This window comes from Bufo gargarizans, chromosome 9, assembly GCF_014858855.1.
Source record: "Bufo gargarizans isolate SCDJY-AF-19 chromosome 9, ASM1485885v1, whole genome shotgun sequence".
NCBI lineage: Eukaryota > Metazoa > Chordata > Amphibia > Anura > Bufonidae > Bufo > Bufo gargarizans.
Window position 1 is genome coordinate 104,328,107 of NC_058088.1, and position 13,579 is coordinate 104,341,685.

The window sequence follows — 13,579 nt, forward strand, 5'->3', positions numbered from 1 at the left end:
CAGTGATCGGGCGCGCACCGCTCCGGTGCCCACCCGATCAGCCCGCCGTGCATGTACGGCAGAATGCATTCTGGCAACGCATCCCCGCCGTACATGCACTGCGTTTTGCCTTAAGGGGTTAAAGGGGTTCACTGGGAATTAAGAAAATCAAAATACTTAAATATTACTTTAGTATACATATATTCCCAAATACCTTTCATTAGTTATAATGGTTTGTTTTGTATAGGGAACAATCATTAAGAGAAATAAAATGGCCGCCATCCTATTAATACACAAAAAAACTGTCCTAATCACACAGGAGGACAAGTTACTTCAGAGCACTTGTCAGGGATTATGATCCTAAATACAGCTGATAGGAACTTTAGCTGAATCTCTGTAGGAATGGAATTCATGAGGAGACATGAAGTACAGAGAGGGTGGACAGGATAGACTGTGGTAATGTGGGGCTGTGGTAATAGAGACTGCATACAAGTGCTGTTGCTCATCAGCCACACCTCACCTCCTCTTTGTGCTTCATGTCTCCTCATGAACTCCATTTCTACAGATTCTACTGCAGATCTTATCAACTGTATTCAGGATCATAATCCCTGACAAATAGAGCAGAGAGGAAGATGAGGCAACTCTTTAGGACAGGTTTTGTGTGGACTAATAGGATGGCAGCCATTTTATTTTTCTTGATGACTGCTCCCTAGAAGAAACGAGCCATTATAACTAAAGAAAGGTATTTGGGAATATATTTATAATAAAGTAATATTTTAAGTATTTTCATTTTCTTAATTCCCGGAGAACCCCTTTAAGGTGAAAAATGGCAGGGTCCTGAAGGGATTAATAGTGGGGAGTGAAATCCTAAATATAGATATATAGTAAAGTCTAGAGCACAAATGAAATCTAAAAATATATAAACACAATTTTTTTTAATAAAAAAAAAATACTGTAAAGGAAACTTGGAGGTGTTGCCTATAGGGAAATAAGGCTACAAGCTTGATAAATGCTCACAATGTGCTTCTAGACGTTCCAGGGATTGTGTCTTGATGCCATGCTAGCCTCAATGATTTACCACATGTTCACTAATGAAGTCTGGTGGAAAACCCGATCTATTGAGGAGCAACTGCGTGTTACACTACAGTATAAGAAAAGTGCTTTTATCACTTCTGCATGGTGGGTCGAGAATAAAGACGGCAATGCTCCGCGATCTAGGACACCAGAAGGATATATTGCTGTGTTTCCATTTTACCATGTGGTCACTACATCATTTATAATGGTCTTTATTTGTAAAAAAAAATAATATCAACTTCAGGGGATTTCTGCACTTACATGGAAATATGGGAGGCCCATAGTGATCGCTAGTGGTGAGGTTCACAATGGTCCTAATCTTCTGGGTTCTAAAGGTACTATAATCGTATCTTACTGCGCAGTTCCATGGTGCTCCTTTTTGAATTGACTTACCCTGTGCTTCTCCGTGTACTGTATTACAACATCCCGTTGTTCTCCATTTTTTACATTTTATAATAAATGATATTTTCTGATACAATATTCCACTTGGTTGGTTTTTAGTTTACCCCGTGGCTATGGCCATCTTTAGAGACACGGCAAGTGCCGTACTAGTACAATGCTGGTCAGGAAGGAGTTAAAGGGTTGTATGGGATTACAAAATAATGGGGGTAATTTACAAAGCGTTTTTGTGCTGTGTTCGCCAATTGGGAGTGGAGTGTTTTTTCTCTCCCGATGCATGGCTGCCATGGATGCACCTAATTAGCCAACTCTTATGGCAGTGCAGGGGAGAATCTAATACTGGTGTATAAAGCCAGTCTAAGTAAATAAACCCCCATGGCTGGTGTAAATGAACTGAAGTACAATACCAGGCACAACCTGTGGAGAAGTGTGGCGCTGTTTTTGTAATTCTGGACATCCGAATGCTGCAAGACTATTGGGGACATTTATTAAGGGACTATTTTTACAACCCTATTTTAAATGGTCGTGCGACAATATTTATACGCACGGCCAGTTCAACGCTGTGTTTGGCAGATGGGCTGGAATGGGGGTGTTCCTGAGGTCGTGCTCGGACTCCGACTCAGGCAAATTTACTAACAGGGGCCAGTGCAGTATTTTTTTTTTCTCTAGGTCTGCGGACTTTCTCAGATGTGCCTAATTGGCCTAGTTCAAGTTGCTAGCATCATTCTAGAGGCATCTTATGTCATTTAAAACGTGTGCAACATAAAAGAAAAAGAAAAAATAGAGCAATGACTATACACAAATGCACATATAAAGTAGTAATAGTAGTAAAGCAATAATACCTTGATCACTCTCCTTGTGGTCATCTTCTGCTGAAGCAGACTCTATATACGAGTTCTCAGAAGAATATGTCTGATGAACATCTATCTCAGAGGACAGAGACTCAAAAGACTCACTTTCATAGTCCCTACCAGAGTCATCCGTAAGGGAATCATGTCTCTGCAATCGACTGGTTTCACCTGCACAGGATTCAAATGATTCACTGGGATACTTTTCAGTATTTTCATTGGTAATGGAGTCAAAGGCATCACTTGTATATCTTCCATCTGATCCATCAGTGCTGGATTCAAATGACTCTCCAGAATAGCCGGATGCACCGCTCAAAGGGTCACTTCCTGAGCAGCTCCTCATCGTATGGACTCTCTTCGCTGACAGGGGATAGCGCCATCACAGCTCTACGCAATAAAACATGCTGGATTAATACAGATAGCGGGAGAAACATACATTTACCTTTCCACGTGACCACGAATAACACAAAATTGTGGCATAAAATTCTGGCGTAAAAATCTGTCTGAAAGTAAGCCAACCAACAGAGTCAAAGAAAAGTGTCTATCCCTGAACCAGAATTATCATCCAGCCTGAGCCCTGTGATAAATCTGATGCAGTCCAGACGGCCTCTCTAAACTTACACCATCTACAGGATTAGTAAATCTGGGTGACAGAGAGAAATGTATTAAAAGGGGTTGTCCAGGTTCAGAGCTGAACACGGACAAACCTCCATTTACCCCCAGGCAGCCCCCCTGACTTGAGCATCGGAGCAGTTCCTGCTCCGAAGCTCTCCTTTGCCCTGCGCTAGATCGCGCAGGACAAGGGCTCTTTTGTTTACAATAACACACTGCCGGGTGGAGGCTTCCGCCCGGCAGTGTGTTCGGTGACGTCACCGGCTCTGTGCACCATTCTATAAATTTAATGCAACCTCACAAAGCAAAGACAGATTTAAAACTGACACGAAAACTGGGGGTGAGCGAAGCGAGTTCAGATCCTAGACCTGAAGTCGCTTTGCTCAAAACTTCGGTTTAATGCTACACAAAAACAGGTCTCCGTAAAATGTATGGCCTCCGACGAGGTGAAGTCAGCTTGCTTCGCTCATCACTAACCCAAACTACCGCAAATAATAAAGTCCCCATTGGTACAAGCAGGAGCCGAAGTTTGGCTGCCATTAACCCTTTGTAAATGCATACATGGATTTACATATTTTATTGCATGACTGTCTGACTTATAAGGGCAGTGTTGCGGGCGTCTCACTATAAAATGCACCCCCCATTTTATTTTGTCTATTTTAGGATAATGTTTATTAAACTTCCCATTTTATTTTATTCATATTTACTCTTTATGCATGTCCAAGTATCTTTTGCCAGTTCCAAAAACCTAGGGTTAATGGGGTTGTCTAGAGTTTGAAAAAACCATGACTGCTTTCTCCAAAATAAACACCACCCCTATTCATGGGTTGAGTCTGGAACTGCAGCTCAGCTTTACTGGAGTCAATGGGGCAATACTGTACACAACCTGTGGACAGGGGTGGTGCTGTTTTTGGAAGAAAGCAGCCATGTTTTTCTAATCTTGGCCAACTCCTTAAGGTTAGGGCTACAAGGCGACACGGCCACGACGGATGCTGCTGTTATTATATCACGTGTGCTCTTAAAGGGAACTTGCCACACAGATTTCATGCCTTAAACCTCTACCACCCCGTTTTTGTGTTCGTTTACAGGGTGCGTCCTGAGCCTACGAGGTAGAGCGTACAGATGAGACTACATTAGCATGTCCTATTAACTCGCTATTGTTTAATTTACATTATGACGTAACATAGAAGAAAATCTGTAGAATCCCAGTTCTCTAAAAGCTACTGGCAGCATTTTTTAATTTGATTTGAATGTTTTTTTTAGACATAAATCGGCAGTTTCACTTGAAATTAATGCGAACTGTGAATGAGAAGGTCAGCGACAAAGTGAGTCCATCACACCAGCATTTGAAGGGTTAGCAGTGTTCTCACGGGGCCATTTACTGGCACTAGGGCTCCAAACTGTGCTCACTAATGGGTTTGGAAAGGTCATAAAATAAGGGGATGGACACTAATCAATCAATCTGATGGGCAACTTCTTAAATTGGGAATGAAAAAGGAAAAAACATAAAAGAACATTGAACTGTAGGCTAATAGTGTAACCAGTAGAATGCTACATAAAACAGTCTTTCATGGTTTTACAACCCAAAAAAGTACATTTTATTCCTTTGAATAGAGGGTTAAAGGGGTTTTCATCTCCTAGGGGCCCTTTGGCTGGACCTGTGGAGGTAAGTATACTTACCTGATCCCTGCTGCACTTGGGTCCAAGCTGTCAACATCTGGTTTTACGCTACCGCAGCCAATAAATAGCAAGAGCACTGACCTGCCTACTTGCCAATTAGCCATGAGAGGCGTCTGCGAACCCCCCCTCCCGCCAGAAGATGAACAACCCCTTTATATCTGCAGTGCTATTCTTGCTTTCAAAGAGAATCCATGCCGCTGGATGTGAACAGAGCTCACAGCTTATAAGAATGGATATCTGCATTTTTTTTTCACACTATGGGGATAAAATCTCTAAAATCATCCACTTTGCTGATACCGTACAAAGCTGTGGATTTGCACATAAAAAAAAATTAGAGTAAGGCCACGACCATATGGCTTTTTCAGTATTTTACGGTCCGCAAAAAAAACGGATCCGCAAAAAATACGGATGACGTCTGCATCAACAGATCCAGATGTATTATCTTTAATATAGCCAAGACGGAGCTGTCAGGAACTCTATTGAAAGTCAATGGAGGACGGATCCTTTTTTTTATTGTCAGATTGTGTCGGAGAAAACGGATCCGTCCTCCATTGACTTTCAATGGAGTTCATGACGGCTCCGTCTTGTCTATATTAAAGATAATACATCCGGATCTGTTTATAACGGATGCAGACGTTTGTATTATCAGTAACGAAAGTGTTAGCTGAGCCCTGACGGATCCAGTAAAACACTAGTGTGAAAGTAGTCTTAGGGCTCATGCACACGACCGCATGTATTTTTCAGTACACAAAACAAGGATCCGCAAATAAAAAGGGATGACATCCTCGTGGCATCCATTATTTATTTTTTTGCTCCATTGTAACATCCCAGGACGGAAGCTTTCTGCGGTTTGCTCTCAGATCATCAGAGCGGAACGGAATGCATTTTGGAGCGCTCCGCTCTGTCCTCATTGACAATGAATGGGGACAAAACGGGAACGTCTTTCTCAGATAATGGATCTCAATACTTGAAAAATATTAACGTTAGGCCTCATGCACACGACCGTTTTTTTTTAAGGTCCGCAAAAACGGGGTTCGTAGGTCCGCGATCCGTGACCGTTTTTTCATCCGTGGGTCTTCCTTGATTTTTGGAGGATCCACGGACATGAAAAATGAAAAAAAAATCTAAGTCAAGTTTGCCATTGAAATGATAGGAAAAAACAGACACGGATCACGGACGCGGATGACAATCTTGTGTGCATCCGTGTTTTTTCACGGACCCATTGACTTGAATGGGTCTGTGAACCGTTGGCCGTGAAAAAAATAGGACAGGTCATATTTTTTTCACGGCCAGGAAACACGGATCACGGATGCGGCTGCACAACGGTGCATTTTCCGATTTTTCCACGGACCCATTAAAAGTCAATGGGTCCGCGAAAAAGAAAAACAGAAAACGGCACAGCGGCCACGGATGCACACAACGGTCGTGTGCATGAGGCCTTAGTGTGAAAGTAGCCTAAGACGGGTGTTCTCGGTGAGATAAGAATACCCCTTTAAGCCAAATTATTTATAAAAAAAAAAAAAAAAAAGGCTATGAAACACATGACCAAAAACAACATCTAAATGATTTACCAATTCAAAAACAGCTATAAAAACAGTTAAAACAAACAGAAAATGTCTGACAAGTGTCACCAGGGATACTATTTCTAGACTGCTGTAAATCTATTTTCTTTGTAAAAGAAGAAAGCAAAGCTGAGCCTTCGGTGCCACCAGATGTAAGGCAGCAGGTCTCACCAAGCAGCGCCTCACCTAGAGAGAGACGTTTCGGGGTGATCGTCCCTCAGGGCAGAGAGAACTGCAAATGAGGTACCAACTTTTAAAAAGCCCAAGGAGGGACAAGATCAGTGGCGCCCACAGCAGATATTTTTTAAGCCACGTCTCTAACATTAAAGAATGCTATTATTTTCCCTTATAACCATGTTATAAGGGAAAATAATACAGTGAATAGACCGTCATCTTAGCAACCATGCGTGAAAATAGCACCGCATCCGCACATGCTTGCGGATGCTTCCGATTTCCACTCAGCCCCATTCACTTCTATGGGGCCTGCGTTGCGTGATAAACGCACTATATAGAGCATGCTGCGATTTTCATGCAACGCATAAGTGATTCGTGAAAATCACCGCTCATGTGCACAGCCCCATAGAAATGAATGGGTCAGGATTCAGTGCGGGTGCAATGCGTTCACCTCCCGCATTGCACCCGCGCGGAAATGTCGCCCATGTGAATGTACCCTTACAGGGCATGGCTCTCGCCCAGGTGCATGTACTAGTGATAATAAGACGCCCCTTCCATCACATGCAGGGGTCCTGACAGCGCAGGATCTACACCTTACCTCCCTACTTTTGAAATAGGAGAGACAACGTGTGCAGCGCACATGGCGGCAGTGTTTTTCATACTAGGCCACGCCTCTAACGCCTGGAGTCTAATATACAGGTAGACACCATGCACTTTAGTCCATTTAGTAATGCACATTTATGCCTTCATTCTCCAGGTCAAAAAGGGGGACACTTGGGAGGCTTGCGGCACACTGACACTGTGTACAGTAATGTGAACACACACTAACAGGAGCGGGTACACCGCTGGTATCCATAGCAACCTGCCCTTCTGAACAACACAAACCAATAGTCACCCACTGCACGAGCGGGCACAGCCCAACAGCATACACACCAGTGCCTGAGAGGAGCTCCACTTCTGTCCCCGCACACCGCCGTCTCCATGGTTACACCGTGCAGCAGGAATAAGAGCCCCTCCACAAACGCGACTGGTGACTTCAGTTCCACAGGATGAGTCGCTGCAGGGGTTGTATAATGTATCCATGTTCAGGGCATTCACACTCTGCATTTGGATATGTACTGTAATTGCAGAAAGTAATAAATGGAGCAGTTCCCTGTGGTAATGGGTACTTGCTATCACAGAAGACAAGGAGGCAATGGCTATGTGGCGTGCCAGCCTGTCCTGGCAGCACCCCTGAATATTCCACTTGTCCAAAACGATTCCAGTTGCATGGTAGCGAGGTGCAATGTAGCAGCATCTTATGTTGCACGACTACAGGCCGTCGTGCCGCCTGAGCACGCCATGGCAACCGCTTTTCACATTCAAGGTCTGGCTTCTCACACACAAATGGGGATACGTATCAAAAATTGTGCAAAGGTTGCCATGGCAACCATTAAAGGGGTTGTCTCACTTCAGCAAATCTAAGTCCAGCAATTATGGATAGAGTATTTAGATAATGGGTCAAAGGGTAAGTAGTAATCATTATAATATGGGTCTCCGTCCGTTCTATTCTTTTTTTGTTTTCTCATCTGTTTAAATATATAGATTCATTCACCCCCTGATGATCCCACACCGTGGGGGAAACGTGTTGGGGTTCGCTACATAATTTGTCTGTGATATCAAATACTATCATAATTGGGTGTCTTTTAGTAGTTAAGTGCACCATGTACCTCTTGTTAGTACATCATCAGGGCTATATACATTGGGCACTTCTTTGTGTTTGTCTTGTCTGTCTGTCCATGTAGGAATCCACTTTTAGGCTTTAAACTACCAGCTCACACATAATTAGGGTGCTATAGGAGTTGCTAGCCAAGGATCTAGGACAGGGAGTCCCCACCATTAGGGGCCGTCCCTGGGCCGAGGGTATAGCTTCAGGGCGTGTATATAGGGAGAGTCTCCCCACCCATAATTAGCTTACCCAGCCTTCGTGTGGACTCACTTACATTAGGACAACAGTGTACGTCATTTTCTGTATAATCACTATTAAAAGCATACATTTCCTTATAAGGGTTAATTCCCTAGCTGGACTTGATTACTTCAGCAAATGGCAAACTTCATGTAGAGAAAGTCAATACAAGGCACTTACTAATGTATTGTGATTGTCCATATTGCCTCCTTTGCTGGCTGGATTAATTTTTCCATCACGTTATACACCGCTCGTTTCCATTGTTACGCCCACCCTGCAATCCATCAGTGGTGGCCGTGCTTGCACACTAGGAAAAGCACTGGCCTCTCTTGTGGCCAAGACCTTGGCGTGCACATGGCTGGCGCATTTTCCTACAGTGTGCAAGCACAACCACCACTGATGGATTACACGGTGGTTGTAACCACTGGAAGCAAGCAGTGTATAATGTGATGGGAAAGTGAATCCTGCCAGCAAAGGAGGTAATATGGACAATCACAATACATTAGGAAGTGCCTTGTAGTAACTTTCTCTACATGATAAATGCCATTTGCTGAAGTGAGACAACCCCCCTTTAAAGGGACTGTGCCACGTTTGCAAGTTAACTCCTAACCAACCACAGGATAGGGGATAAATAACTGATTGCTGGGGGTCAGACCACTAGGACCCCCAACGATCCCAAGAATGGGGGTGTCATTTCCCCAATCTGATGACAGGTCAGGCATGTGCCCTGCTGCGCCATTCCGTAAGGCCCCTTTCGCACGAGCGGGTTTTCCATGCGGGTGCAATGTGTGAACGCATAGCACCCACACTGAATCCTGACCCATTCTTTTCAGTTCTGCGTTGTGTAAAAAATGTAGCATGTTCTATATTCTGCGTTTTTCACACAGCCCTCGCCCCATAGAAGTGAATGAGGCTTCAGTGAAAAACGCATTGCATCCGGAAGCAAGTGCGGATGCGATGCGTTTTTCACAGATGGTTGCTAGGAGATGTTGTTTGTAAACCTTCCGTTTTTTATCACGTGCGTGAAAAACGCATCAAAACGCATTGCACCAGCACTGAAAAAACTGAACGCAATCGCAGACAAAACTGACTGAACTTGCTTGCACAATAGTGCGAGTTTCACTGAACGCATCCGGAGCCAATCCGTCACGCTCGTGTGAAAGAGGCCTAAGGAACTGCTGGAGATAGCCGAACGCTGTACTTGGCTATGTCTGACACCCCCGTAGAGAATAAATTAAGCAGCAGGGGACTTGCCACTCCATCATATCAGGGAAACGGCACCCCTGTCCTCGGGATCTGTGGTTGGGCTTCCAGCAATCACCTGTGGATAGCAGATAACTTACAACTTGGCACAACCCCTTTAAAATTTCACTTCTCTTTTTTAGAAGTCCTTTGGAAAATGAAAGCAGCGATCTGATGTACTCTGCTGAGGGCTTGGGAAGCCCCCCGTGGATCAGCCCACTGGGAAATTTCCCTGTAGGGTCTATGGCCATTCCGCCCCTGCTGCTGATAGCAATGAGCAGGACCGTGCTACGGTTAGGCGGACGCCAAATTATGCAGTGGGTCCGGATATGGATATAGAAGTCTATAGTTTTTGTTTGTGATGCCAATTGCAGCGTGCGCAGGGTACTGTCTCAGGGCCCTTTAACCCCTTAAGGACACATGACGTATCGGTACGGCATGTTTCCCGAGTCCTTAAGGACACATGACGTACCGGTACGTCATGTGTTGTTCCGATCACTGCCGTGCGGCCGGCTGTGATCGGAACAAGGTGCCTGCTCAAATCATTGAGCAGGCACCTCGGCTAAATGCGCGGGGGGGTCCCGTGACCCCCCCATGTCCGCGATCGCAACAAACCGCAGGTCAATTCAGACCTGCGGTTTGTTGCGCTTTCTGCAGTTTCTGATCGCTGCGGTCCCTGACCGCGGCGATCAGAAACTTTAGTGTGGCGAAAATATATATTTATCACCCCCCCCTGCACCTCTGAATGATTTTAGCCCGGTGGGAGGTGCAGGGGGGGTGTTGCGGGCGGTGGGGGCGGTGCGGGAGGCGGGCGGTGCGGCAGGCGGGATCGCGATCCCCCGCCCGCCTCCTATTGCGTAATCGTTGGTGTACAGTGGGTATACCAGGGTGCCAGCACATTGCTGGCACCCTGGTATAAACGGCTGACATCGGTGATGCGATGTCAGCCGTTTAACCCTTTCCATACAGCGGTCCGTACGGACCGCTGTATGGAAAAAGTTAACAGTAAGAGGGAGCTCCCTCCCTCTCCGATCGGGGGGCTGCAGTGCCTTTGCAGCCCCCCGATGGAGAGGGAGAGAGCCCCCAGACAGCCCCCCCCAGAGCCCCGTCCTTACCCTTCCCCGTCTGCGCAGTTCTGACCATAACTGAGCAGACGGGGAAGGTTCCCATGGCAACAGGACGCCTCTCAGGCGTCCTGCTGTCCATGGTGCTGAACAGATCTGTGCTGAAAGCATAGATCTGTTCAGTGTAAGTAAAATATAGTACAGTGCAATATATATTGTACTGTACTGTATTATACAGACATCAGACCCACTGGATCTTCAAGAACCAAGTGGGTCTGGGTCAAAAAAAAAGTGAAAAAAAGGTAAAAATCAAAAAACACATTTATCACTGATTAAAAATTTAAAAAATAAAATTCCCTACACATGTTTGGTATCGCCGCGTCCGTAACGACCTGATCTATAAAACAGTCATGTTACTTTACCCGAACGGTGAACGCCATAAAAATAAAAAATAAAAAACTATGATGAAATTGAAATTTTGTCCACCTTACTTCCCAAAAAAAGGTAATAAAAGTGATCAAAAAAGTCGCATGTACGCCAAAATTGTAACAATCAAACCGTCATCTCATCCCGCAAAAAATGAGACCCTACTTAAGATAATCGCCCAAAAACTGAAAAAACTATGGCTCTTAGACTATGGAAACACTAAAACATCATTTTTTTTGTTTCAAAAATGAAATCATTGTGTAAAACTTACATAAATAAAAAAAAGTATACATATTAGGTATCGCCGCGTCCGTATCGACCGGCTCTATAAAAATATCACATGACCTAACCCCTCAGGTGACCACCGTAAAAAAATAAAAATAAAAACGGTGTAAAAAAAGCCATTTTTTGTCATCTTACGTCACAAAAAGTGTAATAGCAAGCGATCAAAAAGTCATATGCACCCCAAAATAGTGCCAATCAAACCGTCATCTCATCCCGCAAAAAATGAGACCCTACTTAAGATAATCACCCAAAAACTGAAAAAACAATGGCTCTTAGACTATGGAGACACTAAAACATTTTTTTGTTTTAAAAATGAAATCATTGTGTAAAACGTACATAAATAAAAAAAATTGTATACATATTAGGTATCGCCGCGTCCGTGACAACCTGCTCTATAAAATTACCACATGATCTAACCTGTCAGATGAATGTTGTAAATAAAAAAATAAAAAACGCTGCCAAAAAAGCTATTTCTTGTTACCTTGCCGCACAAAAAGTGTAATATAGAGCAACCAAAAATCATATGTACCCTAAACTAGTACCAACAAAACTGCCACCCTATCCCGTAGTTTCTAAAATGGGGTCACTTTTTTGGAGTTTCTACTCTAGGGGTGCATCAGGGGGGCTTCAAATGGGACATGGTGTAAAAAAAAACAGTCCAGCAAAACCTGCCTTCCAAAAACCGTATGGCATTCCTTTCCTTCTGCGCCCTGCCGTATGCCCGTACAGCGGTTTACGACCACATATGGGGTGTTTCTGTAAACTACAGAATCAGGGCCATAAATAATGAGTTTTGTTTTGCTGTTAACCCTTGCTTTGTAACTGGAAAAAAAAATTAAAATGGAAAATCTGCCAAAAAAGTGAAATTTTGAAATTGTATCTCTATTTTCCATTAAATCTTGTGCAACACCTAAAGGGTTAACAAAGTTTGTAAAATCCGTTTTGAATACCTTGAGGGGTGTAGTTTCTTAGATGGGGTCACTTTTATGGAGTTTATAATCTGGGGGTGCATCAGGGGGGCTTCAAATGGGACTTGGTGTCAAAAAACCGGTCCATAAAAATCAGCCCTCCAAAAAACAAACGGCGCACCTTTCCCTCTACGCCCCGCTGTGTGGCCGTACAGTAGTTTACGGCCACATATGGGGTGTTTCTGTAAACAGCAGAGTCAGGGCAATAAAGATACAGTCTTGTTTGGCTGTTAACCCTTGCTTTGTTAGTGGAAAAAATGGGTTAAAATGGAAAATTAGGCAAAAAAATGAAATTCTCAAATTTCATCGCCATTTGCCAATAACTCTTGTGCAACACCTAAAGGGTTAACGACGTATGTAAAATCAGTTTTGAATACCTTGAGGGGTGTAGTTTCTTAGATGGGGTCACTTTTAGGGAGTTTCTCCTCTAGGGGTGCATCAGGGGGCTTCAAATGGGACATGGTGTAAATAAACCAGTCCATAAAAATCAGCCTTCCAAAAACCAAACAGCGCACCTTTCACTCTACGCCCCGCTGTGTGGCCGTACAGTAGTTTACGGCCACATATTGGGTGTTTCTGTAAACGGCAGAGTCAGGGCAATAAAGATACCGTCTTGTTTGGCTGTTAACCCTTGCTTTGTTAGTGGAAGAAATGGGTTAAAATGAAAAATTAGACAAAAAAATTAAATTCTCAAATTTCCTCCCCATTTGCCAATAACTCTTGTGCAACACCTAAAGGGTTAACAACGTATTCAAAATCAGTTTTGAATACCTTGAGGGGTGTAGTTTCTTAGATGGGGTCATTTTTGGGTGGTTTCTATTATGTAAGCCTCGCAAAGTGACTTGAGACCTGAACTGGTCCCTAAAAATTGAGTTTTTGTAAATTTCTGAAAAATTTCAAGATTTGCTTCTAAACTTCTAAGCCTTATAACATCCCCAAAAAATAAAATATCATTCCCAAAATAATTCAAACATGAAGTAGACATATGGGGAATGTAAAGTCATCCAAATTTTTGGGGGTATTACTATGTATTACAGAAGTAGAGAAACTGGAACTTTGAAATTTGCAAATTTTTCCAAATTTTTGTTAAATTTGGTATTTTTTGGGGCAAAAAAAATAATTTTTTTGACTTTATTTTACCAGTGTCATGAAGTACAATATGTGACGAAAAAACAATCTCAGAATGGCCTGGATAAGTCAAAGCGTTTTAAAGTTATCAGCACTTAAAGTGACTCTGGTCAGATTTGCAAAAAATGGCCTGGTCCTTAAGGTGAAATAGGGCTGTGTCCTTAAGGGGTTAAGGTGTTGCAACTCACGTACC

General features: G+C 43.5%; 1 protein-coding gene across 2 annotated transcripts in view; it reads right to left on the reverse strand.

Annotated features, from left to right (window-relative positions):
* Positions 1–7,304, reverse strand: part of C9H8orf48 (chromosome 9 C8orf48 homolog) — a 29,019-nt gene extending 21,715 nt beyond the window's left edge. For both annotated transcript variants that reach the window (XM_044268700.1, XM_044268701.1), the window contains exons 1-2: positions 7,262–7,304; positions 2,295–2,687 (exon numbers count right to left, since the gene is read on the reverse strand). In XM_044268700.1, coding sequence (XP_044124635.1) covers positions 2,295–2,643 — 349 coding nt within the window. In that variant the 5' untranslated portion in view covers positions 2,644–2,687; positions 7,262–7,304. The remainder of the gene's footprint in view (positions 1–2,294; positions 2,688–7,261) is intronic.
* Between the last annotated feature and the right edge of the window lie 6,275 nt (positions 7,305–13,579).